The 27893-nt window shown below is 43.3% G+C and overlaps 1 protein-coding gene across 1 annotated transcript; it reads left to right on the top strand.

The window, feature by feature from the left end:
- On the top strand, positions 1-27745 carry DHX8 (DEAH-box helicase 8). The gene is made up of 23 exons (XM_020888938.2): positions 1-262; positions 3994-4079; positions 4584-4656; positions 5016-5101; positions 6199-6308; positions 6695-7054; positions 7428-7572; positions 7666-7869; positions 8536-8623; positions 10781-10878; positions 11824-11971; positions 13271-13452; positions 15114-15308; positions 15567-15752; positions 16196-16406; positions 16789-16970; positions 19187-19327; positions 22046-22201; positions 24556-24693; positions 25168-25296; positions 25475-25671; positions 26159-26338; positions 27034-27745. The coding sequence occupies exons 1-23, from the start codon at positions 115-117 to the stop codon at positions 27251-27253; spliced, it is 3663 nt and encodes a 1220-aa protein (XP_020744597.2). The 5' UTR covers positions 1-114; the 3' UTR covers positions 27254-27745.
- Positions 27746-27893: the final 148 nt, after the last annotated feature.

Raw genomic sequence — 27893 nt, 5'->3', positions numbered from 1 at the left:
CCCGGAAGTTGAAACTGGAGCGGGGGCGGGAGTAGCTCGGAGGGTCGGCAGTGAGGGGGCCAGGTGGGAGTAGCCCCGAAGGCCCGCTGTGAGGGGCCGGGGGAAGCCGTAGCCATGGCTGTGGCTGTGGCCATGGCGGGAGCCGTACCCGGGACAGAGCTAGGCCCTGCGGAAGAACTCGCCAAACTCGAGTATCTGTCTTTGGTGTCCAAGGTTTGCACCGAGTTGGACAATCACTTGGGTATCAACGACAAGGATCTGGGTGAGTCTGCGGAGGTCCGTGCGGCCTCTGGGTTTGGGTTCGAGGAAAGCGGAAGGAGACAGGGGATTTGATGGGCCGAGCGTGTGGGTCCGTGTGTCTGTCACAGAGACTTGGCCCGGGGCGCCTGCGGCCGTGGCCCCCTCTTGAGAGTTCTCCAGGCCAAACTGTTAGAAAGCTTTCCCCAGAACGTCAGTGAAACCCGGAGCGGCCGTCGCTGCTTGCTTCCCCCTTTGCCCCCCTGTTCCCCCCCCCCCCCCCACCGCCCCGTCCCCCAGCCCCAGATAATTAAACAGCATTAACAGCAACAACGTAGAGTCACATAATGATGATGGTGATGATGATGTTGATTTTCATGGCAGCCACTTACTGAGTTCTCACTACGTGCCAGATATTATGCTTAGTGTTTTACTTTATCTTATTTGCTCTTCATAGCACCCTGTGAGATAGTATTTTCTGTTTATAGATTAGGAAAACAAGGCTCTGAGTAATTAAGTAACTCTCTTCAAGGTCACAGATCAAATGTGTGTGAGCCTGGTTTGGAATCCAAGTCTGTAACTTTAATTATGCTCGTCACCATGCTTATACTGTCTCTGAAGCACCAATGTGTAGTGTCTCTCAAACACTAGACGTCTTGGGACAAAATGCACATGCGGAGAATACAAACTGAGGAAATGGAGAAGACTAGGGCCCCACAGCTCAGGCTGCAGGCAGGTGGAATCCTTGTGGAGGCAGAGGGATGGATGGGGTCTAGGGCATGGGTGGAGGAATTGACTTGATAGGCACGGGGATGCTTCATTTTAACCGGAAGGAGGGCAGAATGTGATTTTAAATGCAGATGGGTTTAGGAGTAGGTGGTAGGGAGATGAGGGAGAGAGTTCCCATTTGACAGTTCTGTTTTCTAAATGAAGATAAACTCATCAGTTGGAGAGATGGAAGAAAGGGACACATGCGTGAGGAAGAGGGGTCAGGGAGGTTAGAAATATGATCTAGGGTAAGATGCTGCTGTTTTTTCTTACCTGTGAAATAGGGATGATACTGTGTTCTTTACAGGGTTACCATGTAGCACCTGTGTATTTTAGTTCACTTTTCTCTTGCCTGTCTTCAAGATGTGCCTATCTTGTGTTATTTTTTCTCAGTTTACTCTTTTTTTGATAATGAGGTTATAGACTGGTCAGTTTGCTGTCTCTCTGGGTAATATGTTCCTTCATTCAGCAAATGTTCATTGAGCTGGGGGATTAGGAATAGAGTACAAGATAGATTCCCTCAGTGGGCTTATATTGTTTTCCTCTCTTTTAAACTAGAGTACGAATGCCTTAGCCCTTTTTAGAGGAAACAAAAAGTTCTTGGGACCAAACTGCCTCACCTCCACCTCCACAGGCCACTTGGAAGTCCAGGTTGTCACCTGCTATAGATTGGAGGTTTCAATGATCCCCTCCTTGGGTTTGATTAATTTATTAGAGCGGCTCACATAACTCAGAGACACATTTTACTAACTGATTTATTGTAAAAGGATGTAACAGCTAATTGGAAGGTATGTAATAAGGAGAGAGGAGCTCCCATGCTCTCTGAGTGCCCCACTCTCCCTGAACCTCCATGCATTCACCAACTTGGAAACTCTCCAAATCCTGTCTGGGTATTTATAGAGGCCTCATTGTATGAGCACGCGTGCATTAAATAGGCACAGCTTGAATTGTATAGGCACAGCTGATTAAGTCATTGGCCATTGATGATGTTGTTCAGTTGCTTGTTCAGTTGCTAAGTCATGTCTGACTCTTTGCGACCCCATGGACTGCAGCATGCCAGGCTTCCCCATCCTTCACTGTCTCCCAGAGTTTGCTCAAACTCATATCTGTGGATGAGTGATGCCATCCAACCATTGATGACTAAACTCAGTCTCTAGCCTTTCTCCCCTTCCAGAGATCAGGGTGGGGCTGAAAGTTCCAGCAGTCTAATCTCTTGATTGGTTTCCTTGACAACTAACCCTCATCCTAGTTACCTAGGGGCTTTCCTATGGTTATCTCAGAAAAGTAAAAAAAAATAATAACTTATTCTCTGCATTTAGGAAATTCCAAGGGTTAGGAGCTCCACTCCAGGGATGGAAACCAAATATGTGTTTCTTCTTATAAATCACAGTATCACACTGTTAAACACAGATTTATGGAACCAGTAACATTAAAAATAGTAATATAGGAAAAGTGTGATTGCCAGAGTTGGTTTTAGTAACAAAAAAGCTAAATTGCTAGAGTTGGTTTTCATAACAGAAAGTTATATATTTATTTCTTGTGTGTTTTACTTGTTGACTTGGTTTTTAAATTTTGACCTTGATGTATTATCATTTAAATCAGTGTCATTATTTTTCCTGTTTTCAACAATGAGCTTGTTTTTAATTACTGATTCATTTTTGATAGTTCAGTTATATGATGTCCTCATATAATTCTGAAAATTAAAAATAAATCCTCATTAATGACAGCTACAGTGTGAATGCTGGTAACTGCTTTAGGGTTGGCTCTTTTGAGCATTGTATGACTAGCACCATGTGATTTAGTTCTCTGTCCACATTCTCTAAAGAATTTGGGCTCTGAAATCAGATTTCTGGATTCCAGTTCTGGTTCCACCAGTTATTTTTGGGTAGGTCATTGCCTCAAACCCTCAGCCTCCTCATTTGTGAAACAGGGACAATAGTACTACCTACCTGTAAGAGTTCTGTGAGAACCATGGGAGTAACCCATGTGAAGCACTTAGCATAGTGCCTGGAATGTAGTAGATGTTTGAGAAGTCTTAACCATTGGCACTGTTGTTATTAACTTGTTATTAAATAAAAACCTGATGGCATCTGGCTTCCACTTAACATCATAAAAAAGGTAAAGGCAAATTTCAGCATGGAAATGGTATGTGGTACTAGTTTATAAGTTGGTTATCTAGATCTTCCATGTTATCATTATTATTTTTTAGGATTAAAATCCAAGTGAAGGGAATTGCCTGGTGGTCCAGTGGTTAGGGCTCCATACTTTCCTTACCTAGGACCTGGGTTCAATGCTTGGTTGGGAAACTAAGATCTTGAAAGCCATATGGCATGACCAAAAAAAAAGTCCAACTGAAATCATTAGAAATTGAGGCTATTTTCTCAATCTGTCGTAAAATGCACTTTTGTCCTGAAAGTCTCTTAATTAATAAATAGTTCTTATGTTGGAAATTTTGAGAACATAGGCAGGTTTGTGAAATTTGGGGGTGGGGAGCAAGTGAGTCTTTCACCAACTTGGATATTGTACCACCCGGCGACTGCCTGGCCCTCATATATATTACAGATCATGTGTGTCCTTTCAGAAATTGTAGAAAGCATCCTATTGTGTCCATGTGTGCATGCCTGTACACATGTGCATCGGCTCATGACCTTGGACATGCGTGCCTCTAGCATCTGTATGGCGGAGTGCATACCTAGTAGTTTCGTGAAGAGTACAGTGATCTGCGACAAGGAGGTCTTCCTCTCTCAAATGCACTCACAGGCCTGGTGATCCATGTCTTCTTTTTATTTATGAAGATTAACTAGGCCATACATGGATAATCTTGGTAATCTAAATTCTTTCTCTACTCTTACTGAATGGTGCTTTTTGGTTTTTATGAAGACTGAAGACTGTTGGATAACCAAGCTGGTTTTATTTTTAACATACCTGAAACTGATTTCTTCCTAAAGTCTCCATTCTCCTGGTTTTAATCCCTTTTCTCATTTGCAGCTGAATTTGTGATCAGTCTTGCTGAGAAAAATACCACCTTTGATACTTTCAAGGCTTCACTGGTCAAAAATGGTGCAGAATTCACGGTATGTGTACATAGAGACCCCTGTTTTGTTTTAATATCACTGTTCGATTTAAATTTTGATAGTACATACCAATAAAGTGAACCATTAAGTATATGATGTTTTCATGCCACTAAGCAGTGGTGATATAACTGAATTGCCTGTGACACCTTTCTAGAAAAATGGGGCAGAATTTCCATTATTAAATCTTTATGAGTGCTTACATTTTTGTTCTGTGAATCAGGAAGTCAAAAACAAGAGTCTAGGTGTGAAAAGTAGTTCTAAACCATGGGAAATAAAATAGTTGAAGGGAACTAAGTTACATCCCTGCAAAGAGTTATAAATATCAGTTTTCTCTGAGGCTACGTTGCTAGGTTCGGGCCACATCAGGTTGACACTCTGCTTTATTTGTCCTTGAATTTGCTAAATTCAGGTGCATTACCACTTTTTCTAAAGAACACCCCTTTTCTTAGTGTTTGTAAGCTCTGATCCAAGAGCTGACAATCTTTGTTCTGTTTCTTTTCAAAGGATTCTCTCATTAGTAACTTGCTGCGTCTCATACAAACCATGCGGCCTCCAGCAAAGCCTTCTACTAGCAAAGGTGAGCAGAGCTTCTAGCCAAGCTTCGACTCCAGTATGGTTTAGGTTGTGAGCATCCTGTAAATTGCATTTGTTTACCTTGTTGCAGCTGCTGAACAAGTAGAGTAAAGTAATGACATAACCAATCAAATGCATACTGACTCACACTCCCCATCCCCATGCCAGTATAGTTGTTGAGGGTTTTGTAATCAGTTTTTTTTTTTAGGAAGTTGAATTATGGTTATAGTATAAGAGTAATATGTAGAAAAATGTTTTCAGTTTGATGCAAATCTAATGTTGAATTTCTTCTGTTAATCACTAAGAATGTTAATTATGTCTTTTTTTTTTTTTTTTACCCTTTCATGCTTTTATTGTATTAAGATCCAGTTGTTAAGCCCAAAACTGAAAAAGAAAAGCTGAAGGAACTCTTCCCAGTCCTTTGCCAACCAGACAACCCTTCTGTTCGGGTACTGATACCATTTTGAGCTTGTCTGCTGCAGCTACATGTCCCCCCACTTCACCCCTTTTCTCTGTCTCATTAGTTATTAATTTTAAGTTTGCCTTCACTGTAGCATATTAGTATTTTTTCAAAGTAAAAGTGTCTGGCCACTCCCTGAGCACGTACTGTGTATAGAGTAGTGTTAAAGGGTTCAGAGAATGATATTCCAGGGAAATGAGATTGGTAATTGTGGGAAGCAATGATTAAGGGATATGGAATAGGTATGAAATAACTTAAAGTTCTGAAACAACTGCCCGTTGTGCAAAATTGGATTTTTTTCTTTGTTACATATTGTGTGTATGTGTTCGGTCTTGTCCGGCTCTTTTTGACCCCATGGACTGTAACCCACCAGTCTCCTCTGTCCATGGAATTTTCCAGGCAAGAATACTGGAGTGGCTTGCCTACTCCAAGGGATCTTCCCTGACCCAGGGATCAAACCTGCATCTCCTTCATTGGCAGGCAGATTCAAAGTGTTTTGATTTTTTAATTTCGCTAGTAGCTACTATATGCCAAGCTGTTATAACTCAGGGTACAGTGGTGAATGGTGAACAAAATAGACTAGAGTGTCTGCCCTCTTGGATGTTACACCCTGGTACTGGGGCAGGGAATGAACATGTAAACTCCTCTAGTGGGGAGGAGACAGGCAATACCCAAGTAAATAGATGATATAGCTGATAGCAATGAGAACTATGAAGAAAAATAGAGTTGAAAGAGGGAAGGGAGTATAAAGGGAGAGTGCTGTGTAAAAATTTTGATGTCTACTTTCTGTTCATAATCACCACTTGCATGCTTTCATGGAAGGGGTGGTACCTAATTGCCACCATAAGGCTTGTATTAAGGACAAAGGGGATTTGCCAGGTGTGGAAATGACTTCCAGGAGCCTTTGCTCATTCCTTCTCCCTCTGTCTCAAATTGTGTTGCAAATCTCTGCCCCCTCTGCTTCTCTCACATTAGTGGTCAGAACTGTAGGGACTGTTAGATTTGCAGATGACCCTGAAATAGATTCTTGAGAGTGGATTTTTCTTGTCCCCTTTTCTCCTGACGTGGCTGCCTCTGTCTCTGTAGACCATGCTGGACGAGGATGACGTGAAAGTTGCTGTGGATGTCCTGAAAGAACTGGAGGCCTTGATGCCCAGTGCAGCAGGCCAGGAGAAACACAGAGACTCTGAGCACCGGTTTGTCCCTAACGTCTTGTCCTTTGCAAGTTTAGGATGTAGTGATAGTTGAATTGTGGACCAGCCAAGCGAAACTCTGGGCGAATTTACAGAATCTAGACTGGCCACGTACCATACTGTTGGATCTATTTTCATTCCTCCCTGGTGAGAGTGTTTAAGCAGCAAGTGCTGAGATGTTCAGAAGATAGAAATCTGGGTTGAAAGAGGGCTGAATACGTTTGTGGTCTCCTCTGTTATTGGCCTGCAGGGATATCAGTCATAGTCATTGAAACTCCAGTTCAGCATTTAGTGGGTACCTTCCATATGCATGGTACTGTGTTAGGTGCTTGGGAAGGTGAGGTTGGAATTGGGCTGGTTTTGTTTTTCAAACAAGTATTTGTTGCTAGGGACAAGGCCAAGAAAAAGAAGCGCAGCCGGAGCCGAGAGCGAGACCGTGACCGTGACCGCGAGCGAGAACGAGAACGTGATAGAGACCATAAGCGGAGACACCGGTCCCGCTCTCGATCACGTTCCCGGACCCGGGACAGGAATAAGGGGAAGTCTAGATACTGGTCCAGAAGCAGAAGTCAGAGTCCCCCCAGAGATCGGAAAGACCGAGACAAGTACGGGGAGCGGAGTCTGGACAGATGGCGGGACAAGCACGTGGACCGCCCTCCCCCAGAAGAGCCCGCCCTCGGGGACATTTACAATGGCAAGGTCACCAGCATCATGCAGTTTGGATGCTTTGTGCAGCTGGAGGGACTGAGGTAATGACGCCAGCAAAAGGCAGAATTTCTTTTATCACTGGGGATTTTCATATTTTAAAAAGTGACTGTGTCAGGTTGTTAGAAGTTGACCTTTTATTTGAACTGTCATAGAGCCATTTATTCCTTCCTCTGACTTCAGGAGATCCGCCCTTTTGCTCGTTGACACAGATGAGAATTTGTTGCCCCCACCTCCACCCTAGCCCCCAACTTTTTCTTTGGGAAGGTGGTAATTCTAGTTTATTGTTTGGCCAGTTTCTTGGAACTTTGCTCTTGAGTTTAAGACCCATTTCCCTTTGTTCATTTCCAACAAGGGTAGAAAATGGTTGGGGGAAAGGTATTTTAGGAATGTTCCTGATATGTCTGACTCCCTCAGGAAGCGGTGGGAAGGCCTGGTGCACATCTCTGAGCTCCGGCGGGAAGGCCGGGTGGCCAATGTGGCTGACGTGGTGAGCAAAGGCCAGAGGGTCAAGGTCAAAGTGTTGTCCTTCACCGGGACCAAAACCAGCTTGAGCATGAAGGTAGGTGAGATATGCAGCTGGTTTCCACATCTGATGGTCAAGGAGGCATAAGAGAATGGCAAGTAAGCTCTCTCCCTTGTTTTTGTGCCTTAGGATGTGGATCAAGAGACCGGAGAAGATCTAAACCCGAATCGACGGCGGAATCTTGTCGGGGAGACCAACGAGGAGACCTCTATGAGGAATCCTGACAGGCCCACCCACCTGTCCCTCGTCAGTGCCCCTGAAGTAGAGGATGACTCACTAGAGCGCAAGCGCCTTACCCGCATCTCTGACCCAGAGAAGTGGGAGATCAAGCAGGTTGGGGCCCTTTGCTTTTATGGCCACGGTCACTCAGGGTGTAGCATGATGGTTACGGGGGTGGACCCTGGAGCACGACGGCCTGGGCTGACTTCAGACCACTCGGCTTATCATCCTCAGCCAAGTCATACTATCTCTTTGTGCCTCAGAACCCCCATCTGTAAAACAGGGCCAGTGTTGGCATTGTGGGGATTAAATGAGTTAGCAGAAGTGATGTTCTTAGATTAGTGCCTGCATGTGGTAAGTGCTGTTTGAATGATCTTTCTTGTTGTCATCATTTGTCAGTAAACATCAAAATCCCAGTGTTCCAGGTCACTGTGTGAAAACTAGGACTGTGAGGATAAATATATCATGGTTCCTGCCCTTGAGGAACTCCGGGTCCAGTGAAGCAAATAACTGGGAAGGTTTACCTTCTACAGAATATGGAATGTGCAGAGTGCTGTGGAGTCAGGGAGCAGATAACATGTCCTGGGAATGCGACTCTTGAGCTGTGCTTTTGGGCGCAATGTTGTGCCCCCAGGGGTAGAATATATGGTGTTTGAGGCCCTGCAGTCTTGGGTATGCAGAGGAAAAAACCTTGGTTTCCTACATGAAGTCTTTGTATAAAGTCAAAACAAGAGTGTTGATCTAGCAGGCAACAAATGTTTCCTTTTATCCTTTGGCTAGATGATTGCTGCCAATGTTCTTTCCAAGGAAGAGTTCCCAGACTTCGATGAAGAGACTGGCATTCTCCCTAAAGTGGATGATGAAGAAGGTAAACAGCCACTTAGATGGAGCAGGATAATGGATTGGGAGGACAGTTGGCAAGTTCAGCTATGGATAGGGTTTATTTGTAGTTTAAACCAGTGGTTAAACTCATCTGTTTCTTGGGTCCCACAGCTCTTCTCTCAAAGAACAAGAGTCTTTTCATGATGGAGGGGAAAAAAACCTCATTTTTCTGATAAATGTTTAGATATTGCTATACTTGTTCCTTATGATCAGTTTTTAGGATATAAGGTGCTTAAATCAGTTTTTAAGATACAAGAAGTTCTAGTATTTTGGGGAGTGAATTTGATCTCATATTTTTAGTAATTGTTCTCTAAACCTTGGATCCACCTAGGTTACCTCTGAGTTGCCATGGAAACAGTTTTTAAGCTTAGCGTATTGGCAATTTTTTTTTTTAAATTGTGAAATTCCTTAATGAAGTGTATATGATTTATATAACAATAACAAATGAAAACCTGTGTACCTGACACCCAATTCAGTTCAGTTCAGCCACTCAGTCGTGTCCTACTCTTTGTGACCCCATGAACCGCAGCATGCCAGGCCTCCCTGTCCATCACCAACTCCTGGAGTTTACCCAAACTTATGTCCATTGAGTTGGTGATGCCATCCAACCATCTCATCCTCTGTCGTCCCCTTCTCCTCCCACCTTCAATCTTTCCCAGCATCAGGGTCTTTTCAAATGAGTCAGTTCTTCACATCAGGTGGCCAAAGTATTAGAGTTTCAGCATCAACATCAGTCCTTCCAATGAATACCCAGGACTGATCTTCTTTAGGATGGACTGGTTGGATCTCCTTGCAGTCCAAGGGACTCTCAAGAGTCTTCTCCAACACCATAATTCAAAAGCATCAATTCTTTGGTGCTCAGCTTTCTCTCTGGTCCAACTCTCACATCCATACATGACTGCTGGAAAAACCATAGCCTTGACTGGACGGATCTTTGTTGACAAAGTAATGTCTCTGCTTTTTAATATGCTGTCTAGGTTGGTCATAACTTTCCTTCCGAGGAGTAAGTGTCCTTTAATTTCATGGCTGCAATCACCATCTGCAGTGATTTTGGAGCCCCAGAAAATAAAGTTTCCACTGTTTCCCCATCTATTTGCCATGAAGTGATGGGACCGGATGCCATGATCTTAGTTTTCTGAATGTTGAGCTTTAAGCCAACTTTTTCACTCTCCTCTTTCACTTTCATCAAGAGGCTGTTTAGTTCTTCACTTTCTGTCATAAGAGTAGAACTTTATCAGCACCTTTGAAGCCCTTACCTGTTCGCTCTGATTAGACCTTTCTCCTTCCTCTTCTGGGTAATCACCATCCTCAATTTTACCTTATTTCCTGGTTTTCTTTAGCATCTTATCACCTATCTATCCCTAAACACTGTATTGTTTAGTTTGTTTTTGAACTTCCTTTTTTTTCTTGAGTCACCATTATTCTTCAGTATATATCTATGTTGATTTTTGTAGTTAAATTTCATTTTTTTCACTGCTGTAGAGTTTTTCTGTATGTAAAGTTGCCAAAATTTATCCATTTTACTTTTGATGGGCATATGGGCTGTTTTCTGGGGTTTTTTTGTTTGCCTTTTGAAAATTTTTATTATGAAATTCCTGTACTTGTCTCTTAATTGCATGTGTGCAAGACTGTCTCTTTTTCCTGAATATGTAGGAGGAGAATTACTAGGTAGCAGGACATGTATGTGTTCAACTTTACCAGGCAGTCCCCATTGTTTTCTAAAGATTTTGTGCCAATTTACAATACTACTATAAGTGTAAGTGAGTTTCTGTTGCTCTACATCCTTGCCAACATTTGATGTTATCCAACTAAACTTTCCCCCTTGCCCCCATCTATTGTGGGCTAAGAGTTGTTATTCCACATGAAGTTGAAAGGCCGATACCTTAGTACTATTTAGAATATCAGACAACAATTTTCCGTAGGCTTAACTTCTTTTGAAAGAAGCTCTGATTCGTTCTTAGGCTGGAGCACAAATGCCTTTGAAATGGCTGGTGGGCAGGGTAGACAGTCACCCACGTTAGCGTTTCGAGAGCTATCTTTGATAAAGATTGCTGATGCCTGTGGAAATTAATGGTTTATGTGAGAACGATGGGTCATTTATGTCTTTTGTTTTTGGCTAATTTTTCTTTTGGGGGATTTTCAGATGAGGACCTTGAGATCGAGCTGGTTGAAGAAGAGCCTCCATTCCTTCGAGGGCACACCAAGCAAAGCATGGACATGAGCCCTATCAAGATCGTTAAGGTGAGAAACGCTGGGACTCTAGCCTGGATGTGTCACATGAACTGCTTTTCCTAAAGTGACGATTCAGTTTTTCAGAGCAGGCTACTGGATCTGCGGAAGCAGAACTCAGGCCACAGGAGGCAGTAGTGACTGTTGGTTGGGGTCTAGAATGTTTTTGTTATAGAGGAAGATTGACTTGACTTTGTTGTTTTTGCCTTTTAAATTCTTACAGTCTCATTTTAGTGTGTTTTGGGAGGAAGCAGAGATAAATATGAGTGCTGGACCTATTATCACTGCCTTTGTCCAGGCTTTAGGGCTTGAGTCATCACCTTACAGGTTCAAGGGCAATTGTTAACGGATCACTTGATCAACTGGGATTCCCGGTTGAAAGCTATAGTACTAGATGTTGTGTAGGGTAGAGCTGTGAGCAGAATTCATGGAATTGTTGTGATAAAATTTGGGGTTTGGAAGAAGGTATCTTAAAAGGCCCAACTGTTGCTTGTAATCCAACCATATATCCTCCCTAGTTCGTCTCACATGGTCTTCTCATGTCCGCTTGACAGTGTTGGGGACAGGGAATTCACCAGCTCTTGAGGAGACCCATTGCATCCCCAGATGGATCTGATCAGTAGACTTCTTTAGATAGAACTAAATATGTCTTATTGAGGCATCTACATTGGTCTTAACTTTAGTTCTTAGGATTATACACAAGAATATGGCCTCTCTCTTGGGGTTCTCATCTTCAAGCCCCAAATCCCCAGTTCTTTGAATGATTTATCGCTGTCCTTGTTCATGTTCTTTGAATATGGTACAGTTGATCCACTTCTTTTCATGGAGTCTAATATGTTGATATGAAGTTTCTTCTGGGTGAGTCTCTCTTTTAGATTTGAGTGGCTTTTTTATTTCTGGATATTCAGTGCATGCTGAGACCCCGTTCTGCTGTTGCCTTGTCCTCTGTTGCACTAGAATCCAGATGGCTCCCTCTCCCAAGCAGCGATGATGCAGAGTGCCTTGGCCAAAGAAAGGCGGGAACTTAAGCAAGCACAGCGGGAAGCTGAGATGGATTCTATTCCCATGGGACTCAACAAACACTGGGTTGATCCTCTGCCTGATGGTAGGACTCTGGGGGTAGGCGGGTATGTGGACTTAAAGAAAAATCTGAACCTTCAAATATACAGGGAAAGGGTACTGTCATCACACAGCTGAAGATTTAGCCTTGGCTTTGGTGATTCAGTTTTTCCCTTCAGTTAGAGCAATGTTTTTGTTTGTTTTGTTTTTTCAATGTTTTTGTGACTGTGGTCAAATCATTAGATTGGCTGTTTTCTTTTGAATAACTTAAAACTTTTTATTCTAAAGATAATACAGCTCTGAAACTTCTCTTTTCACGTAATTTTTTGTGTAGTAAATATTAACTGACTGTTGGATACAGTCATAACAAATACTGTTTGTGTTAAGTAGGTGGGGATACAGCTGTGAAGAAGACAGACATGGTCCCTGCTCTTATGAGGTTTACAGTTTGGTGGGGAAGTTGGATATTAACCAAATAATTACCAAATTACTAATTAGTTAAATCACAAACCAGTGCTAGATAAGAAGTAGAGGTGTGGTTGGCTATTGTGGGTCACTTCCCTGGGAAGACAAAGGCCTGAAGGATAAATAGGATTTAGTCTGTCCATCGGAGAAGGCAGTGGCAACCCACTGCAGTATTCTTGCCTGGAAAATCCCATGGACGGAGGAGCCTGGTAGGCTGAAGTCCTTGGGGTTGCTGAGTTGGACATGATTGAGCGATTTCACTTTCACTTTTCACTTTCATGCATTGGAGGAGGAAATGGCAACCCACTCCAGGGTTCTTGCCTGGAAAATCCCAGGGACAGCAGAGCCTGGTAGGCTGCCGTCTATGGGGTTGCACAGAGTCAGACACGACTGACTTGACTTAGCAGCAGCAGCAGTCTGTCCATGGGGATGACATGGGGGTTGGGCAGTATGTTCCAGGCTGAGGAATAACCTGTGCTGAGGCTGTAATGTCTGAAAGAAAACCTGTTTGGCTGTAACAGAGTGATGGGTGGAGTTCACGGGGGTGGGGGTGAGATGTGGCCGCCAGGATTTTGTAGATGGCATTAGGAATTGGGGCTCAGTCCTGGCGTTCACTGGGAAATGGTGCAAAGTTCTAAGCGGGGGAGTGGCAAGATCAGAATGGAATTTCCAAAGGATTATTGAGGGTACCCTGCAGAATTGAATTGGATGGGTTAAGAGTAAATAAATGTGGTGAATTAGGAGGCTTTTATAATAGTTCAGAGGAGAGATGATGGCTTAAAGACAGGATGCAGAGAGGAGGAATGTACTGGAGAAATGTGATCTGTTGAGGGTTGGGAAGGGACAGTGAGGTTGATAAGTCACCTGTTTTCCTTCACAGCGGAAGGCAGGCAGATTGCTGCTAACATGAGGGGTATTGGGATGATGCCCAATGACATTCCCGAGTGGAAGAAGCATGCCTTTGGGGGCAACAAAGCTTCATATGGAAAAAAGACCCAGATGTCAATCATTGAACAGAGGGAGAGCCTGCCCATCTACAAGCTGAAGGAGCAGCTGGTCCAGGTGAGAAGCTCTTTATGACATGTTGGTGGGGAAATCAGGGTGTTTTCTAAAAATGACATGTCTTAATTGAAATCAGTGCATTTGAAGTGGCTTTTCTGAAGGGAGTAGGAAAAAAAACAGTATTTCCAACTACTTTAAAAAAACACATATAAATTAGTCTACATTTTTTTTCTATGAGGAAATAAAATCTATTTGAACTGGGGTTCCCTGGAGCAATTACAAGTGGACAGAGTATTGTGTTGAGTAAGAAAAATGGGGATGCTTGACTTCCCATTGAGGCAAGTCTTTGCTTCAGGTACTTATTTCCATTTTCTTGCCATCTGATTTAAGATCATGAAACCTTCGTTTCCAGCAAATCCTTGCAATGATCTCTTATACAAACAAGTACAAATGTATGTATGTACATACACACACAGGTATTGTACGTTTTATATGAACCATGTGTGTTTCTAGATGGCAGCATATTATATATACTGTTTTATATTTTGCTTTTTTCCCCCTCAGTGACACAGCTCAGCATTGTTCCCTATTTTTCTTTTAGTGCTTTGTTATGTGGGTGTACTGTGGCTTATTTAACTAGTCCTGTGTTAATAGACATGTAGGTTGATGGCAATCCTTTGCTGTTATAAACAGTATAGAAATGAAGTGACTCTAGGGGGTAAGGTACTGGAGATTTGAGAATGACAGTAGAAACGAACTCTATATTTAGCTTTTCTATTTGCTACTGAATTCTTTAATCATGTACATATAATTCTTGAAAAAACATATATGTATATAAAATATCAGGGTGAGCTGGATAGTTTATGCTTCTAGCATCATTGTATTTTTATGAGTTTAAGGAAAACAATACATTTTTAAATAATTAAGTCAGTTTAAAGAAAAAAAAGAGTACTCATGGAATTCTCTGGTGGTCCAGTGGTTAGGACTCCATGCTTTCACTGCAGGGGGCCCAAGTTTTATCCCTGGTTGGGGAACTCAGATGTTGCATGCTTCTTGGAGCATCCAAAAATGTAAATAAATTGAAAAGTTTAAAGTTTTTAATTTGTTATGCATGTGTGTGTGCGCAGTTGCTACAAGTCATGTCTGACTCTCTTGTGACCTCATGGACTGCAGCTTTCCAGGCTCCACTGTCTGTGGGATTTCCCAGGCAAGAATACTGGAGTGGGTTGCCATTCCCTTCTCCAGGGGATCTTCCTGACCCAGGGATCGAACTGCATCTCCTGCATTGGCAGGCAGATTCTATACCACCGAGCCACCTGGGAAAGTGTTGAAAGTGAAAGTGTTAGTTACTCAGCCGTGTCCGACTCTTTGTGACCCCGTGGACTGTAGCCTACCAGGCTCCTTTGTCCGTGGAATTTTCCAGGCAAGAATACTGGAGTGGGTAGCCATTTCCTTCTCCAGGGGATCTTTCTGACCCACATCTCCTGCATTGCAGGCAGATTCTTTACCTACTAAGCTAAAAAAGAACATCACCCATAGAAAATCACCATTAATATTTTTTTCTGTGCATACTTAAAAATTTAAACCCTGGTTGTCATCTTACACATGTGCACCACTGTTTCCCGTTTTTCTCCTTTAGTGTTAGAACTTAATCAATTTTTTTACTCCAGAGTAATGTTCGGCAGATTTTAATGGCCTTACTTACATTTGGTTGCTTTCAGGCTGTCCATGACAATCAGATCCTGATTGTTATTGGAGAGACAGGGTCTGGGAAGACCACGCAGATCACCCAGTACCTGGCGGAGGCGGGCTACACTTCCAGGGGCAAGATTGGATGTACCCAGCCTAGACGAGTAGCGGCCATGTCTGTGGCCAAAAGAGTGTCAGAGGAGTTCGGTTGTTGCTTAGGCCAAGAGGTGAGTGGGTGATGATGCTGTCCTGGGAATACTACTACCCCTTTTCAGGTTTCTCCTGAGAGAGAAAGGGTTTCTCATGTTCATCAGATCTGTTCAGGATCAAACCCCAGGCAGATTTTACTTTGAGGAAATCACTGTACATCTTGGTCAAATTCTATCTATTAAGATTATGGGTAGTTGTCTGAGCTGAAATCGTGAGTGAAGATTGCAAAAAGGAGAGGTTTGTGTCTAAGGTTTTCCACTTCTGTTCTGCTTTAGGTGGGGTACACTATTCGATTTGAGGACTGCACCAGCCCAGAAACAGTCATCAAGTACATGACAGACGGGATGTTGCTCCGAGAGTGCCTGATCGACCCCGACCTCACTCAGTATGCAATCATCATGTTGGATGAGGCGCATGAGAGAACAATTCACACTGATGTGCTCTTTGGATTGCTGAAAAAGGTAACTAGGTGCTCTTCAGTGACCCTTCTGCCTGTTGAGAACTGAATTCTGGGAATAGATGTTGTTTTTTAAGATTCATTGACTTGATTATTTATTTATTTTTAGCTGTGCTGGGTCTTTGTTGCTGCATGTGGGCTTTCTCAAGTTGCAGAGAACAGGGGCTACTCTCTAGTTCTGGTGCGGGACTTCTCATTGCAGTGCCTCCTCTTGGTGGAGCACGGGCTCTAGTCATTGTGGCACATGGGCTTGGGTTGTGGCGCATGGGCTTAGTTGCTCTGTGGCACGTGGGATCTTCTCAGACCAGAGATTGAACCCATTTCTCCTGCATTGGCAGGAGGATTCCTAACCATTTGACCACCAGGAAAGCCCTGGGAATTGGATTTGAGTACTTGTGCCTTTTTTGGGCAGTCTTTTTTAGTAAGCTGCATTGCATTTCTCTTTAGACAGTTCAGAAACGGCAGGACATGAAACTGATTGTCACCTCAGCCACCTTGGATGCTGTGAAGTTTTCTCAGTACTTCTATGAAGCGCCCATCTTTACCATCCCAGGTCGAACATACCCAGTGGAAATACTGTACACAAAGGAACCTGAAACCGATTATCTCGATGCCAGCTTGATCACGGTCATGCAGATCCACTTAACAGAACCACCAGGTAAGGGGAAAAGAGCATTTTTCCTCTTAGGCCAAAAGTCCTGATGTGGGTATTTTTGCTCATTTTTTTATAAAAATGCCTTTTAAATGTTGGTTGGTCTGTAGGTCTCAGGTTTGCATGTTTGAAGTGGTGGTAATGAAAATATAAATAATAGTATGCAGGGTATAAATGCATCTATTTAAACATAGCCACAAATTTTTAAAAAATTAAAAACAAAAACAGAATAAACATGGAAAGCAGAAAACCTCTTGATTTGTTAGAGATCAGAATATGAGTGTGTTTTCCACCTTTTGGAGTTCTGTGAATGTCAGTGTGGCCTTTGTATAGAACAAACATACAAACATGTTTGTATAGAACAAACATGCTTCTGTTCTCCTCTTAGGTGATATCCTGGTCTTCCTGACTGGTCAGGAAGAGATTGATACTGCATGCGAGATCCTGTATGAAAGAATGAAATCCCTGGGACCTGATGTTCCAGAACTGATTATTCTCCCAGTGTACTCTGCTCTCCCCAGTGAGATGCAGACCCGAATCTTTGACCCAGCTCCACCTGGCAGCAGAAAGGTAACACAGGCGCTTGTGTTCTGAAACCACGTGGTGTATGCAACTGTTCTTGACGGGGGATTGCTTATGGTGTATGTGAGTCTTGTGTATTATATTTTAGGAAGTAGTCCAACCAGCTTGTTAAGGAATGAGGGTCCTTGTATGTGATCCCGGCTCTTCTTCCTCCCTTTTCCTTCATTTGACAGGTTGTTTTTTGAGCATTTCCCAGACTTTGGGGTAGACACAGGGCTGCCATCTGAGGATAGGTTCTGTCTGCTGTGGAACATCCACCAGTAGACAGGCCTTTACCATAGAGTGTGACAGTGCCACTAGTGCGCTGGGTCCCCAGAGGGGGAGCACCCAACCCAGTGTTCTTACTGGAAGTTAGGGTCTAAGCTAGTCCTGAAGAACCTGTGGATGTTCACCTAGACAAGACGGGCAGGACAACATGCATTCCGAGTCGGCAGAACAGGCCCTCCTAGCCAAGAGCTGTGTGGGTTTTCAGGGAGATGTGTAGTTCCAGCAGCTGGAATTGACTGTATGAGTATGTGTGAGACAGTGGGAAAGGAGACAGATGGATTTTACAGTAATAACTTTATTGAGATACATATTACCAAACAATTACCCCTTTAAAGCATAAAATTCAGTACACGTTAGTATAGTCACAGAATTTTTTTTAGTATATTCACAGAATTGTGCAGCCATGAATTACCATTATTAATCATTCATCACTAACCATTAATTACTACAACTTAATCTTTATAGCAATCTCACATCCCCAAAAGTGACCCTTTAGAAATCATCCCCCATTCACCCCTCTGCTCAGCCCCTGGGAACCGCTTTCTGTCTCTGGATTCACCTGTTCTGGACATGTCATATAAATGGAGTCATCATAATTTGTGGCCTTTGGGGACTAGCTTCTTTCACTTAGTGTGTTTTCAAGATACATCCATGTTGTAGCATGTATAAGCACCTCATTTCTTTTTACTGTTGAAGAATACTCTGTTGTAGAACAGAATGTACCACATTTTGTTTATCCATTCATCAGTTGATGGACATTTGGATTGTTTCCACCTTTTAGCTATTATGAATAACGCTGCTGCGAACATTTGTTTACAAGTTTTCGTGTGGACATATGTTTTCTTTTCTCTTGAGTACATACCTAGGAATGGAAGACAGATGGGTTTTCTTTTTTAATTGAAATACAGTTGATGTACAACATTATGTTAGTTTCAGGGGCACTACAAAGTGATTTGACATTTGCATACATTATAAAATGATCACCAGAATGAATCTGGTAACCATCTGGAAGACAGATGGATCTGAATAACATTGAAGAGTTAGAATGGTCAAGACATAGTGGGCGCCTGGAGATTTAGGGAAGGGGAATGCGGAGAAGTCAGGAATGACTACCAGGTTTCTGGCTTGGGCAGCTAGATGGAAGATGGTGCTGAGGAGGCAAATGAAGAGGAGCAGGTTTGAGAGGAAAACGGTGACTCCTACTCTGTTCCTGGTGATTGTGCTTCTCTCCACGGGGGAGTTCTCTGGCAGGTAGAAGCCTTTCAGGGCCAGTAAAATGCTGGCACGAGGCGAGACGTTCTGGTGCCTCCTGGCAATGATTTTTCAAGCAATTGTGTTTTATTGTCTGAACCTCTGGGTGGAAGAAGAGTGGCAGTACCAGGCTGAGACCAATAATCTAGATCACATATGCTGCTTTTTACACACAGATCGTGAAATTCCTCTGCTGCCTCGTGGTTCATTTTATGATCAGAAAAAAAAAGTCTCCCTCTTGTTCCACATACACAAACAGCTCATTTTGTAGTACAGATGTCCCTGTGGGGGAAGGAAAATCTCATTTTGCACTGGCACATGTGATACCAGGAAATCTCTGCTTTCCCAGGGTGCTAGAAAATTAAAATTGTAGTAATCAGCATTGGATCTAGAAAATGAAGGATGTAGCCATTTGCACAAATGAAATTGGCTTTGACTGGCCATTGCTTTTTCCTACTCCACTTCTCTCAGGTACCACTCTCTCTCCAGCCTAACACTTTAAGATGAAGGCACCTCCCGTTCCACCCATTTGAAGCCAAACAGAGATTAAGTGCTCTCTAACCATCTAGAGAGAGGGAGAGAGCTGCACAACCTCTTTGGAAAGATGTCCGAGTTCAGAAGTCTCATTTCACCCCTCAGAACTGAGACTGGGCAGTTCAATCCAGCTACGTCCCTCTTGCCTGCAGGTCGTGATTGCCACCAACATTGCGGAGACATCGCTGACTATTGATGGCATTTACTATGTGGTGGACCCTGGATTCGTGAAGCAGAAGGTGTACAATTCTAAGACAGGGATTGACCAGCTCGTGGTGACTCCTATTTCTCAGGTAGGGCAACTTCTTCTGGCAGCTTTTCTGAAAATCCTGGTTAGGGCTTTTATGACATTTTTTATGGTTTTGTATTTTGAACTTTATTGTTTTAAGATATTGGCTGCTTTGTTGAGATACAGGAGATTTTGTGTTGTTTGTTTTTAATCTTCAGAATAGTCTTTCAACATTAAAAAACCCCATACAACTGGAATTAAAAAAAAAAAGAAATTGAATCTTAGCACCCTTGATTATCTTAAGAATATTATTTTTAAAAATATTGCACTTAGCCACAAATATCTGAGATAGTAATAATTCAAGAAGTGATAATAATGTGTTTCTTTGGTAATTATGGAATAGTTTCCTGCCTAAATTATATTTTTAAATGAATACCCTGATCATCCTTTTTGAAGGCAGTTCCCCAATGTATCTGAAATGTAAAAGTTCATTTCTTGAACTTAACAGTTCTGCTTCTGGAAACAAATCTGAAAGTTAGAAATGATTGAACTCATATCCAAAAGTAATGGAAAAGGATGTTCATGAAGCATTATTTGTATTAGAGGGAACCTGGGAAAATTCTAAATTAGTTCTGAAAGGGAAATAGTTTAATAAAGTATGGTAAATTCATGCCATACAATGTTTACATTAACACAGTGGTGTGTATCTTTATTTAATGAGGTGAGCACATAACTGTGATATGTTATTTGAAAAAAGTGAGCTACAAAGTAGCATGAGTAGTATAATCCAGTTTTTGTTTAAAAACAGATGGTATGCGCCTGTGCACAGTGTATGTGAACGTACCTGCAATTGAAAGCATAGTATAGGCAAAATGTTAGGCAAGGTTCTTTCTCGGTGGTGCTGCTGGTTTCTGTGCTGATGGGTAAAGCACATTTTCTTCCCGATACTTTTATATATTGTCTTAATGTTCTATAAGAGGCATGTGTTACTCTCATAATCTATAATTCCATAAGGCTATTTTCATTTTGAAACTTAAGTAATAATAGCTAACACTTGCAGGGTACTTCCTATGTACCAGGCACTGTCCCAGGTACTTTCATGCACATGAACTCATTACATTCTCAGTTGTTCTTCTGTGGTAGATGTTATTATCCTCATCTCACAAGTGAGACTGAGGGCCAGTGACTTGCCTAAGGTCACATAGCTGGCAGAGCCAGGATTTAAACCTGGGCAAGGGAGTTCCCTGGTGGTCGTGGTTAAGACTCTGCATTTTTAATGCAGAGGGCATGGGTTCAGTCCCTGCTCAGGGAACTAAGATCCCATGTCTGCTGTGCGTGCGTGCATGTATGTGTATGTGCTCACTTGCTCCAGTCGTGTCCGACCCTTTGCAACCCCAGGGACTGTAGCCCACCAGGCTCCTCTGTCCAAGGGATTCTCCAGGCAGGAATACTAGAGTGGGTTGCCATGCCCTCCTCAAGGGGATCTTCCCAACCCGAACCCATGTCTCCTGAGTCTCCTGCATCGCAGACAGATTCTTTACCCACTGAGCCACCTGGGAAGCCATGCATGCTGTGAGATGTGGCCCAAAAAGAAAAGAAAAAGAAATTAAACTTGGGCAGTGGTCCCAGCATGTGTGCTTCTGTACCAGTTCTTCTGGGGGTGATACGTGCAACTCGCAGTGATGGAGAAATTATTTATATCTGCCCTCCGTAATTTGAGAAACATCTGTAGAATGTTGTGGAATCTGATTGCTGCCTCCCTCTGAGTGGGTAGTGACCTCTTATACTCTTATCTTTTGTTTTGGAGCTGACATATAAATTCATAAACTCTGATACTATTTATAAGACAGATGGTTTTGTCAGAAAATGGCCCTCTCCAGATTGCTATTCACTGGTTTCCTAGCAACCTAGGGCTAACCTACATATTGTTTTTAATTTTAAAAATTAGCGCCCCTCTCCCCTGAGTACAGAAGTAATATAACATTATTTTGAAAATTGCCCATAGTCCTATTGCCACCAACCACTGTCTTCATTATGATGTTTTTTCTTGCCCATCTTTTTTCATGTTTATTTCAGATTGCAATTTTAATAGTGTAGTAAGTATGTGGGTTTTGATTAACATTTAACTTTCCTGATAAGGTAAGTTAAGGTAATGTATGTTCATTTTTGGATATTTGTTTAAGAAAATAGAACTCATCTACAAGCCTAGCATCAGAGTTATCCAAAGTTAACATTTTAGGATATTTTTTCCCTAGTTTTTTATTTCTGATAGTTTGTATATTTACATTAAGATTAAAAAAATAAAATTAGTATTGTTTGGCGATTTGCTTTTTCACCTCTGAGTGAACTTGTTCATCTGTCATTGAACATCTCAAAAACTTGGTTTTTAAAACAGCTGCAGACTCGTTCACTGGTATGATTACATTATATTTATTCAGTTAACTTACATTTTTGGTTATCATGGTGGAGGGTGGGTTTTGTTATTTGGTTTTATGCTTTCTTATGTTGTGCCATGCTAGTTTGAAGGTATATTTCTGTGATCTTTACAGTATTTCTTCTATTCACTTGCTTGTATTAATATTTGGCTTCACTTGAACAGACTTCCCTGAGTGGGGATGATTAAGAGCGGTGGTAGGAACTCTTCGAAATAGTCCTAGAGGAAGTGAAATAAACCCCATTTTAGGTTTTGCCCGTTGCAAAGTGCCCCCTTTCTACAGATTTCCTGGGTGAAGCCATTAACGAATGCTTAACAGATCTGTTACTTTTATTCCCACCCCTCTAGGCTCAGGCAAAGCAACGAGCTGGCAGAGCTGGGAGAACAGGCCCAGGGAAGTGTTACAGGCTGTACACAGAACGTGCCTACCGAGATGAAATGCTGACCACCAACGTGCCAGAAATTCAGAGAACCAACTTAGCAAGCACAGTGCTCTCGCTCAAGGTAGAAATCACTGTCTTGTTAGAATGGGCTGGTGGAGCAGTCCAATTCTGTGGCCTTAGTGAATGGATCTCGGTTTTATGAATCTTGTTAAATACTTCAGTAACCTCATGGAACCCGTCCCTTTGGGTACAAGGCAAACGGCTGTGATAGCAGCCTCTCCACCGCGGGTCTGGGGCTAAATTGGCGTGTGTGCTGTGTTGTTTTTTTTCTTGCCATCATAACCAGCAGGATATTTGGTTATAAAAGATTTTAGTTAGGAGCATTATCTGTCTAACAGGATATTAGAAAAATCGAGCCAGTGCCAAACTGTGGACAAACTCACTTCCCTCAACCCTTTAACTTTCACATCCAATTCTGTTCTTTTAAAACAGAAGCAAAACCCCTAATCCTAAAGCTTTGCAAGGGAACAACTGTTAGTACAGGTTTCAGACTGGCCCCTTGGGGCTGGGTTTCATTCGAAATCACTGCTCTTCCTCTCTCAGTCCCCATGAGAGCCTTCAGTCTCTCTTGGCAGGGGGAACTGCATGAGTAATTTCCCAGATTATGGCACCCCTACCCAGCGCCGCCCCCCCCCCCCCCCCCCCCCCCGCTCCAGTGCTGCCCTGGAGCTCTGGCACTTTACTAATGCACAGTGTTCTGTTGTAATTTATTATTCATTCCCTGTACGAAAGGCTAAAACAGAGCTTCAGAGGAAAAAAACAAAAAAGCCTGTTCGTCTCTGAAGTGAGAACAGAGAGACATCTGTGGCTCAAAGTTCTGTTCTGAGCTGTGTGTCTTTGGTAAATTTACCTGCTCTGCTCTCTGCTCTGTATTCTCCTCTCAAAGTGGGGGGCTGTTAATAGTCTTTCCTGTGGATAAATGAGATAGTGCAGGTAAAGGCACTTGGCACAACACTTACTGATTGCTAACATAATTCCTTGTTCTTATTCATACAGTAAGCAGTTATTGAACACCTGCTGTGTTTATGGTCACCATCACTTCTGTGGGAAAGAAACAGAAAGCTTAGGTCCTGCCTTTATACACATATGGACAGTGCATCATTTGTTTCTTTTATTCATCAAATTAGCTAACAGATGTATCAAGTGCCTGCTCTGTGGCAGGCAGGCGGTTGCATGTGGTTCTTTGTGTCACCATGGTGAACCCTGAGAGCAGGGGCCATATCTTAGTCCTCTTTGTATCCCTCCCACCTAACATGGCACACAGGGCACTTTCTGCATATACAGGAGATATTATGTATGCAGGAGACAGGGCAAGCTGGTTGTTATTTCTTGTTTTTTTTAAGTTATGGTAAAATATATAACACATTGTCATTGTAATCTTTTAAAATGTCTAGTTCAGTGGCACTAAGTGCATTCACATTGAGCAGCCATCACTACTATCCATTTCCAGAACTTTTTGATCATCCCAAATTGAAACTCTGTACTCATTTAGCTAAACTATCCCCTTCCCCCTCCCTCCTGGCCCTGGTAACCAAATTACTTTCTGTCTCTATGAATCTGCCTAGCCTAGGTACCTCAGATAAAAGGAATCACACGTATTTGTCCTTTTGATCTGGCTTATTTTACTTGTTGTTTTCAAGTTTCATCATGCTGTAGCATGTATTAGAATTTCAGTTGTTTTTAAGGGTGAGTAATATTCCATTGTATGTATATACAGCGTTTTGTTTATCCATTCTTCTATTGATGGACTTCTGGGTTGTTTCTACCTTTTAGCTATTGTGAGGAATGTTGCTGTGAACTTTAATGTACAAGTATTTGTCCTGAGTCCCTTCTTTCATTACTTTTGAGTATATACCTAGAAATGGAATTCTTAGATCACCTGGTAACTCTGTGTTTAACTTGTTGGTGAATCACCAAGCAGCCGCAACATTTTATTCCCATCAGCAATGTATGAGGATTCCTGTTTCTCCATATCTTGCCAACACTTGTTATTTTCTTTCTTAAATTATGCCTGTCGCCATCCTAGTGGGTATGAAGTATTTCATGGTGGTTTTGATTTGCATTTCCCTAATTACTGGTTATATTGAGCATCTTTTCTTGTGTTTGTTTCCATTTTTTTTTTAATATATCTTTGGAGACATGTCTACCTTTGCCCATTTTAAAATTTTTGTCTTTTGGTTTTTGAACTAAATATTCTGAGAGTGTTTTTTTTTAAATGTTTCCCAAGAAAGTATATGTTTTCTAACAGTCTTGAGGTTTGTGTGACCCAGCCCTCCTGCTAATCCCTCTGGTAGCTTCTCTGGTAGCTTCCTAATGGCAGTTGAAGAAAAATAAGAAGGTGATAAGTAGTCTCCCTCCATGTGAGCACTGGTGAGGCTGACCCTGCCATCTACACATTGTTCTCTTCTATTCTAGGCCATGGGCATCAATGACCTGCTGTCCTTTGACTTCATGGATGCCCCGCCAATGGAAACCTTGATCACAGCCATGGAGCAGCTGTACACGCTGGGGGCCCTGGACGACGAGGGCCTGCTTACTCGCCTGGGCCGCAGGGTAGGGGACAGCCCTAAACCTCGGTTACTTTGGGGAAGATTCCCTGGCTAACCTTCCATTCTTTCTGTTCTGTATAAAAAATTAAGCTCTGAGGCCCTGGATAAGCTTTGACTAGAATTCTGCATGCCTGTGTTTAACCTGGATTTTCCACTATTACTTGAAACTATTTCTTCTTTACAGAAAAAGAAATTCTATCCAACTAATCTTACTTCATGATATGTAATTGAGTTTAGCCTTTGAAAAGATGTCTGTAAAATTCCCACCTACCCCGACAGTAGTTATAATCTTGGTCATGTACATTTTGTTGAAATTTATTTGGGAAATCAAAAAAAAAAAAAAATTCTTCCAATAGAGTGAGGCATCCTACATCATCATGCTTGGGTAAACTTCCTGTGGTCTGTTACCCACTCTGACCCACTACTCCAGGTGGGTCTTCCCCAGGGTAACAATTGTAGTTTCTTCTTCTCCCTCTAGATGGCAGAGTTCCCTCTGGAGCCAATGCTGTGCAAAATGCTGATCATGTCTGTGCATCTGGGCTGCAGTGAGGAAATGCTGACCATTGTGTCCATGCTGTCTGTGCAGAACGTCTTCTACAGACCCAAAGTAAGGAGTGTAGGCCTGCGTTCACGTAGGGGTCAGGCGAAGTTGGGTAAAGTCAGCCTGTTGCCACCCAAGTGCTTAATGTGCACACTTGATTGGGCCATGGAGGGTGTCCCAGCATTGCTGGGTGTTCAGTCAGTAGGTATTGGGTGGGAAATGAGCTTCTCTGCACTGCTTGCAGGATAAACAAGCCCTTGCAGATCAGAAGAAGGCCAAATTCCACCAGACCGAAGGGGACCACCTCACCCTGCTGGCCGTGTACAACTCCTGGAAGAACAACAAGTTCTCCAACCCTTGGTGCTATGAGAACTTCATCCAGGCCCGTTCTCTGCGCCGGGCCCAGGACATTCGCAAGCAGATGTTGGGCATAATGGACAGGTAACACCCGGTGACTTCTGTTCAAGTTGGGTCTTCCTGAATGCCGTGCTGTGTATGTACTTGTGTCTCTGCATGTGTCTGTGAAGCTGAGGGCGCCTGTACTCTTGCTCCTCACGTAAAACTGTTTTCCTCCAGCTTTTCCTTCTCTGTTGTACTCCTTCCAGGTGAGGATGGGGCTGAGAGTCACTTCAGGAAGTTCCTAAGAGGAAGATGATATATTAGTTGTTGAAAATGCTCTTTGTTTACAGCATCTGTGACATTATTAGTTGGGTTGAATTATAACCCAGGCAAAGTGTCTGGTTCTTGTGGCATCCGTCTTGCCCACTGTGTCAAGCTGCCCCTGTAGTGCACTTAGGGCTGGAAGGAGGGTCCTAGTGCTGATTCTGGGGGCCCCACGAGGTGGGTATTGGGTACTGTCATTCTGGAACAAATAACCTCAGAAAGCAGAATAGTCTCCCATCTTTGTCCTCTCTTATTCTCCTGCAAGACACAAGCTGGATGTGGTGTCCTGTGGTAAGTCCACAGTCCGAGTGCAGAAGGCCATTTGCAGTGGATTCTTCCGGAACGCTGCCAAAAAAGACCCACAGGAGGGTTACCGGACACTGATCGACCAGCAAGTGGTCTATATCCATCCGTCCAGTGCCCTCTTCAACAGACAGCCCGAATGGTAGGTGGACAGAGAGAACTTGGGAATCAGCTGGCTCTTTGTGTTTGTGTCCCCACTCACACCCAGTACTTCCTAACGTTGCTTATGTTTCTAGAGCAGCAAAAGCCTGAATTAGACACAGTATCAGGCCCTTTTGAGAGAAATAAAATCACAGGGGTGAGAGCTAGGAAGGATCTCAGAGATCTAGTGAGGTGATTAAATTTTTACTTTTTCAAATAGTATTTAAAGAAAATTGAAATCTTACCCACCTTAACATAAAACTGATTTAAAACCACTGTGCCACCATGGTGGTAGAAGAGAGCTGGAGACATAGAGCCTGGCCTGCTTGGCTTTCCCCATTCCCATGCGGCAGCCTCACAGGTCCTCTTCAGGGTCCTAGAGTTCTGTGGAGACAGCCCAGAAAACCACCCTCACACTTCATAGAGCAGGAAACAAAGGTCCAGAGAAGGAATATGATTGGCTCCGTGTCACTTAACTCTTTGGAACCGGCAGCTTTCTTGTGGTGAGAGGTGTGCAGGCGCCTCAGTGTTGGGGTGTGGTTGTCATAAACAGGGACTCCAGTCTCCTCAGGGGTCAGGTTGGAGAGGTAAGAGGGTCAAGTGCAAGCTCAGCTGAGGCCCGCCAGGGACCAGGGTGACTTGACCCTGGGGCAGGTCCTATGTTGCAGGCTTGAGCTCTCTCTCTCCTCCCCTCAGGGTGGTGTATCATGAGCTGGTGCTGACCACGAAGGAGTACATGCGTGAGGTCACCACCATCGACCCCCGGTGGCTTGTGGAGTTTGCACCAGCCTTCTTCAAGGTCTCTGACCCGACCAAGCTAAGCAAGCAGAAGAAGCAGCAACGGCTGGAACCCTTGTACAACCGCTATGAGGAGCCCAATGCCTGGAGAATATCCCGAGCCTTCCGGCGGCGCTAAAAGACAAGAGTATGTTGGCCTCACCTGCAGCCCTGGGCCAGGGCTCAGCCTCACTCTTATTGATGAGAAGCTGGTCCTGAGGATACAGCTGTCTGGTGGCTGAATATCTCAACTGGGCATTTCCTAAACTTGACTCTCCTTCCTTCCCTGGTGGTAAAATAGAAACAGGGATTTATGCCTGGTGTGATCAGAGCCTCTAGGCTCCACCACCCCAAGGTGGGGCCAGCAGGGCTCACACCCGACGTGTGGTCCACTGCGACATCTTCAAGAAAGGGGAAACTTCTGCAGCTCTTGGATGGGAAAGGGGAGCCATGAGCATCCGCTTCGTGGATTCAGTGAGGGCTCTGAGGCCCTGACTGGTACTCTGTAGGAGAGGGAGCCATGAAGCTCACCCAAAGTGTTGGCCTCCCCCCCTCTCCTTCATACCCCTGTCCAGCCCCTGTCCTTTTGCTTAACCTCCTGCAAATATTTATTTTCATAAGGAAACAAAAATGGTTCTCTGTGGCTGTTTCTTTTAGCTGAAAGGTTAGGCTATTGGCCTGGGCTGAAGGTGGGGAGATTTAGTATCTGAGGCTTCAGTGGAGAGTCCCCTGAAACCAGAGCCTGGGGCTCTTTGGACTGAAGGGTGACGCACACCCAG

This window comes from Odocoileus virginianus, chromosome 17, assembly GCF_023699985.2.
Source record: "Odocoileus virginianus isolate 20LAN1187 ecotype Illinois chromosome 17, Ovbor_1.2, whole genome shotgun sequence".
Classification (NCBI taxonomy): Eukaryota; Metazoa; Chordata; class Mammalia; order Artiodactyla; family Cervidae; genus Odocoileus; species Odocoileus virginianus.
The sequence above is the reverse complement of the archived record's forward strand: the minus strand, read 5'-3'. Positions and strand labels throughout refer to the sequence as shown.

Coding starts and splice junctions, on each gene's coding strand:
- DHX8 (XM_020888938.2), top strand. CDS start 115: ATGGCTGTGGCTGTGGCCATGGCGGGAGCCGTACCCGGGACAGAGCTA. Junction 15,309..15,566: donor GTTGTTGCTTAGGCCAAGAG/GTGAGTGGGTGA, acceptor GTTCTGCTTTAG/GTGGGGTACACTATTCGATT. Junction 25,672..26,158: donor ATGTTGGGCATAATGGACAG/GTAACACCCGGT, acceptor TTCTCCTGCAAG/ACACAAGCTGGATGTGGTGT.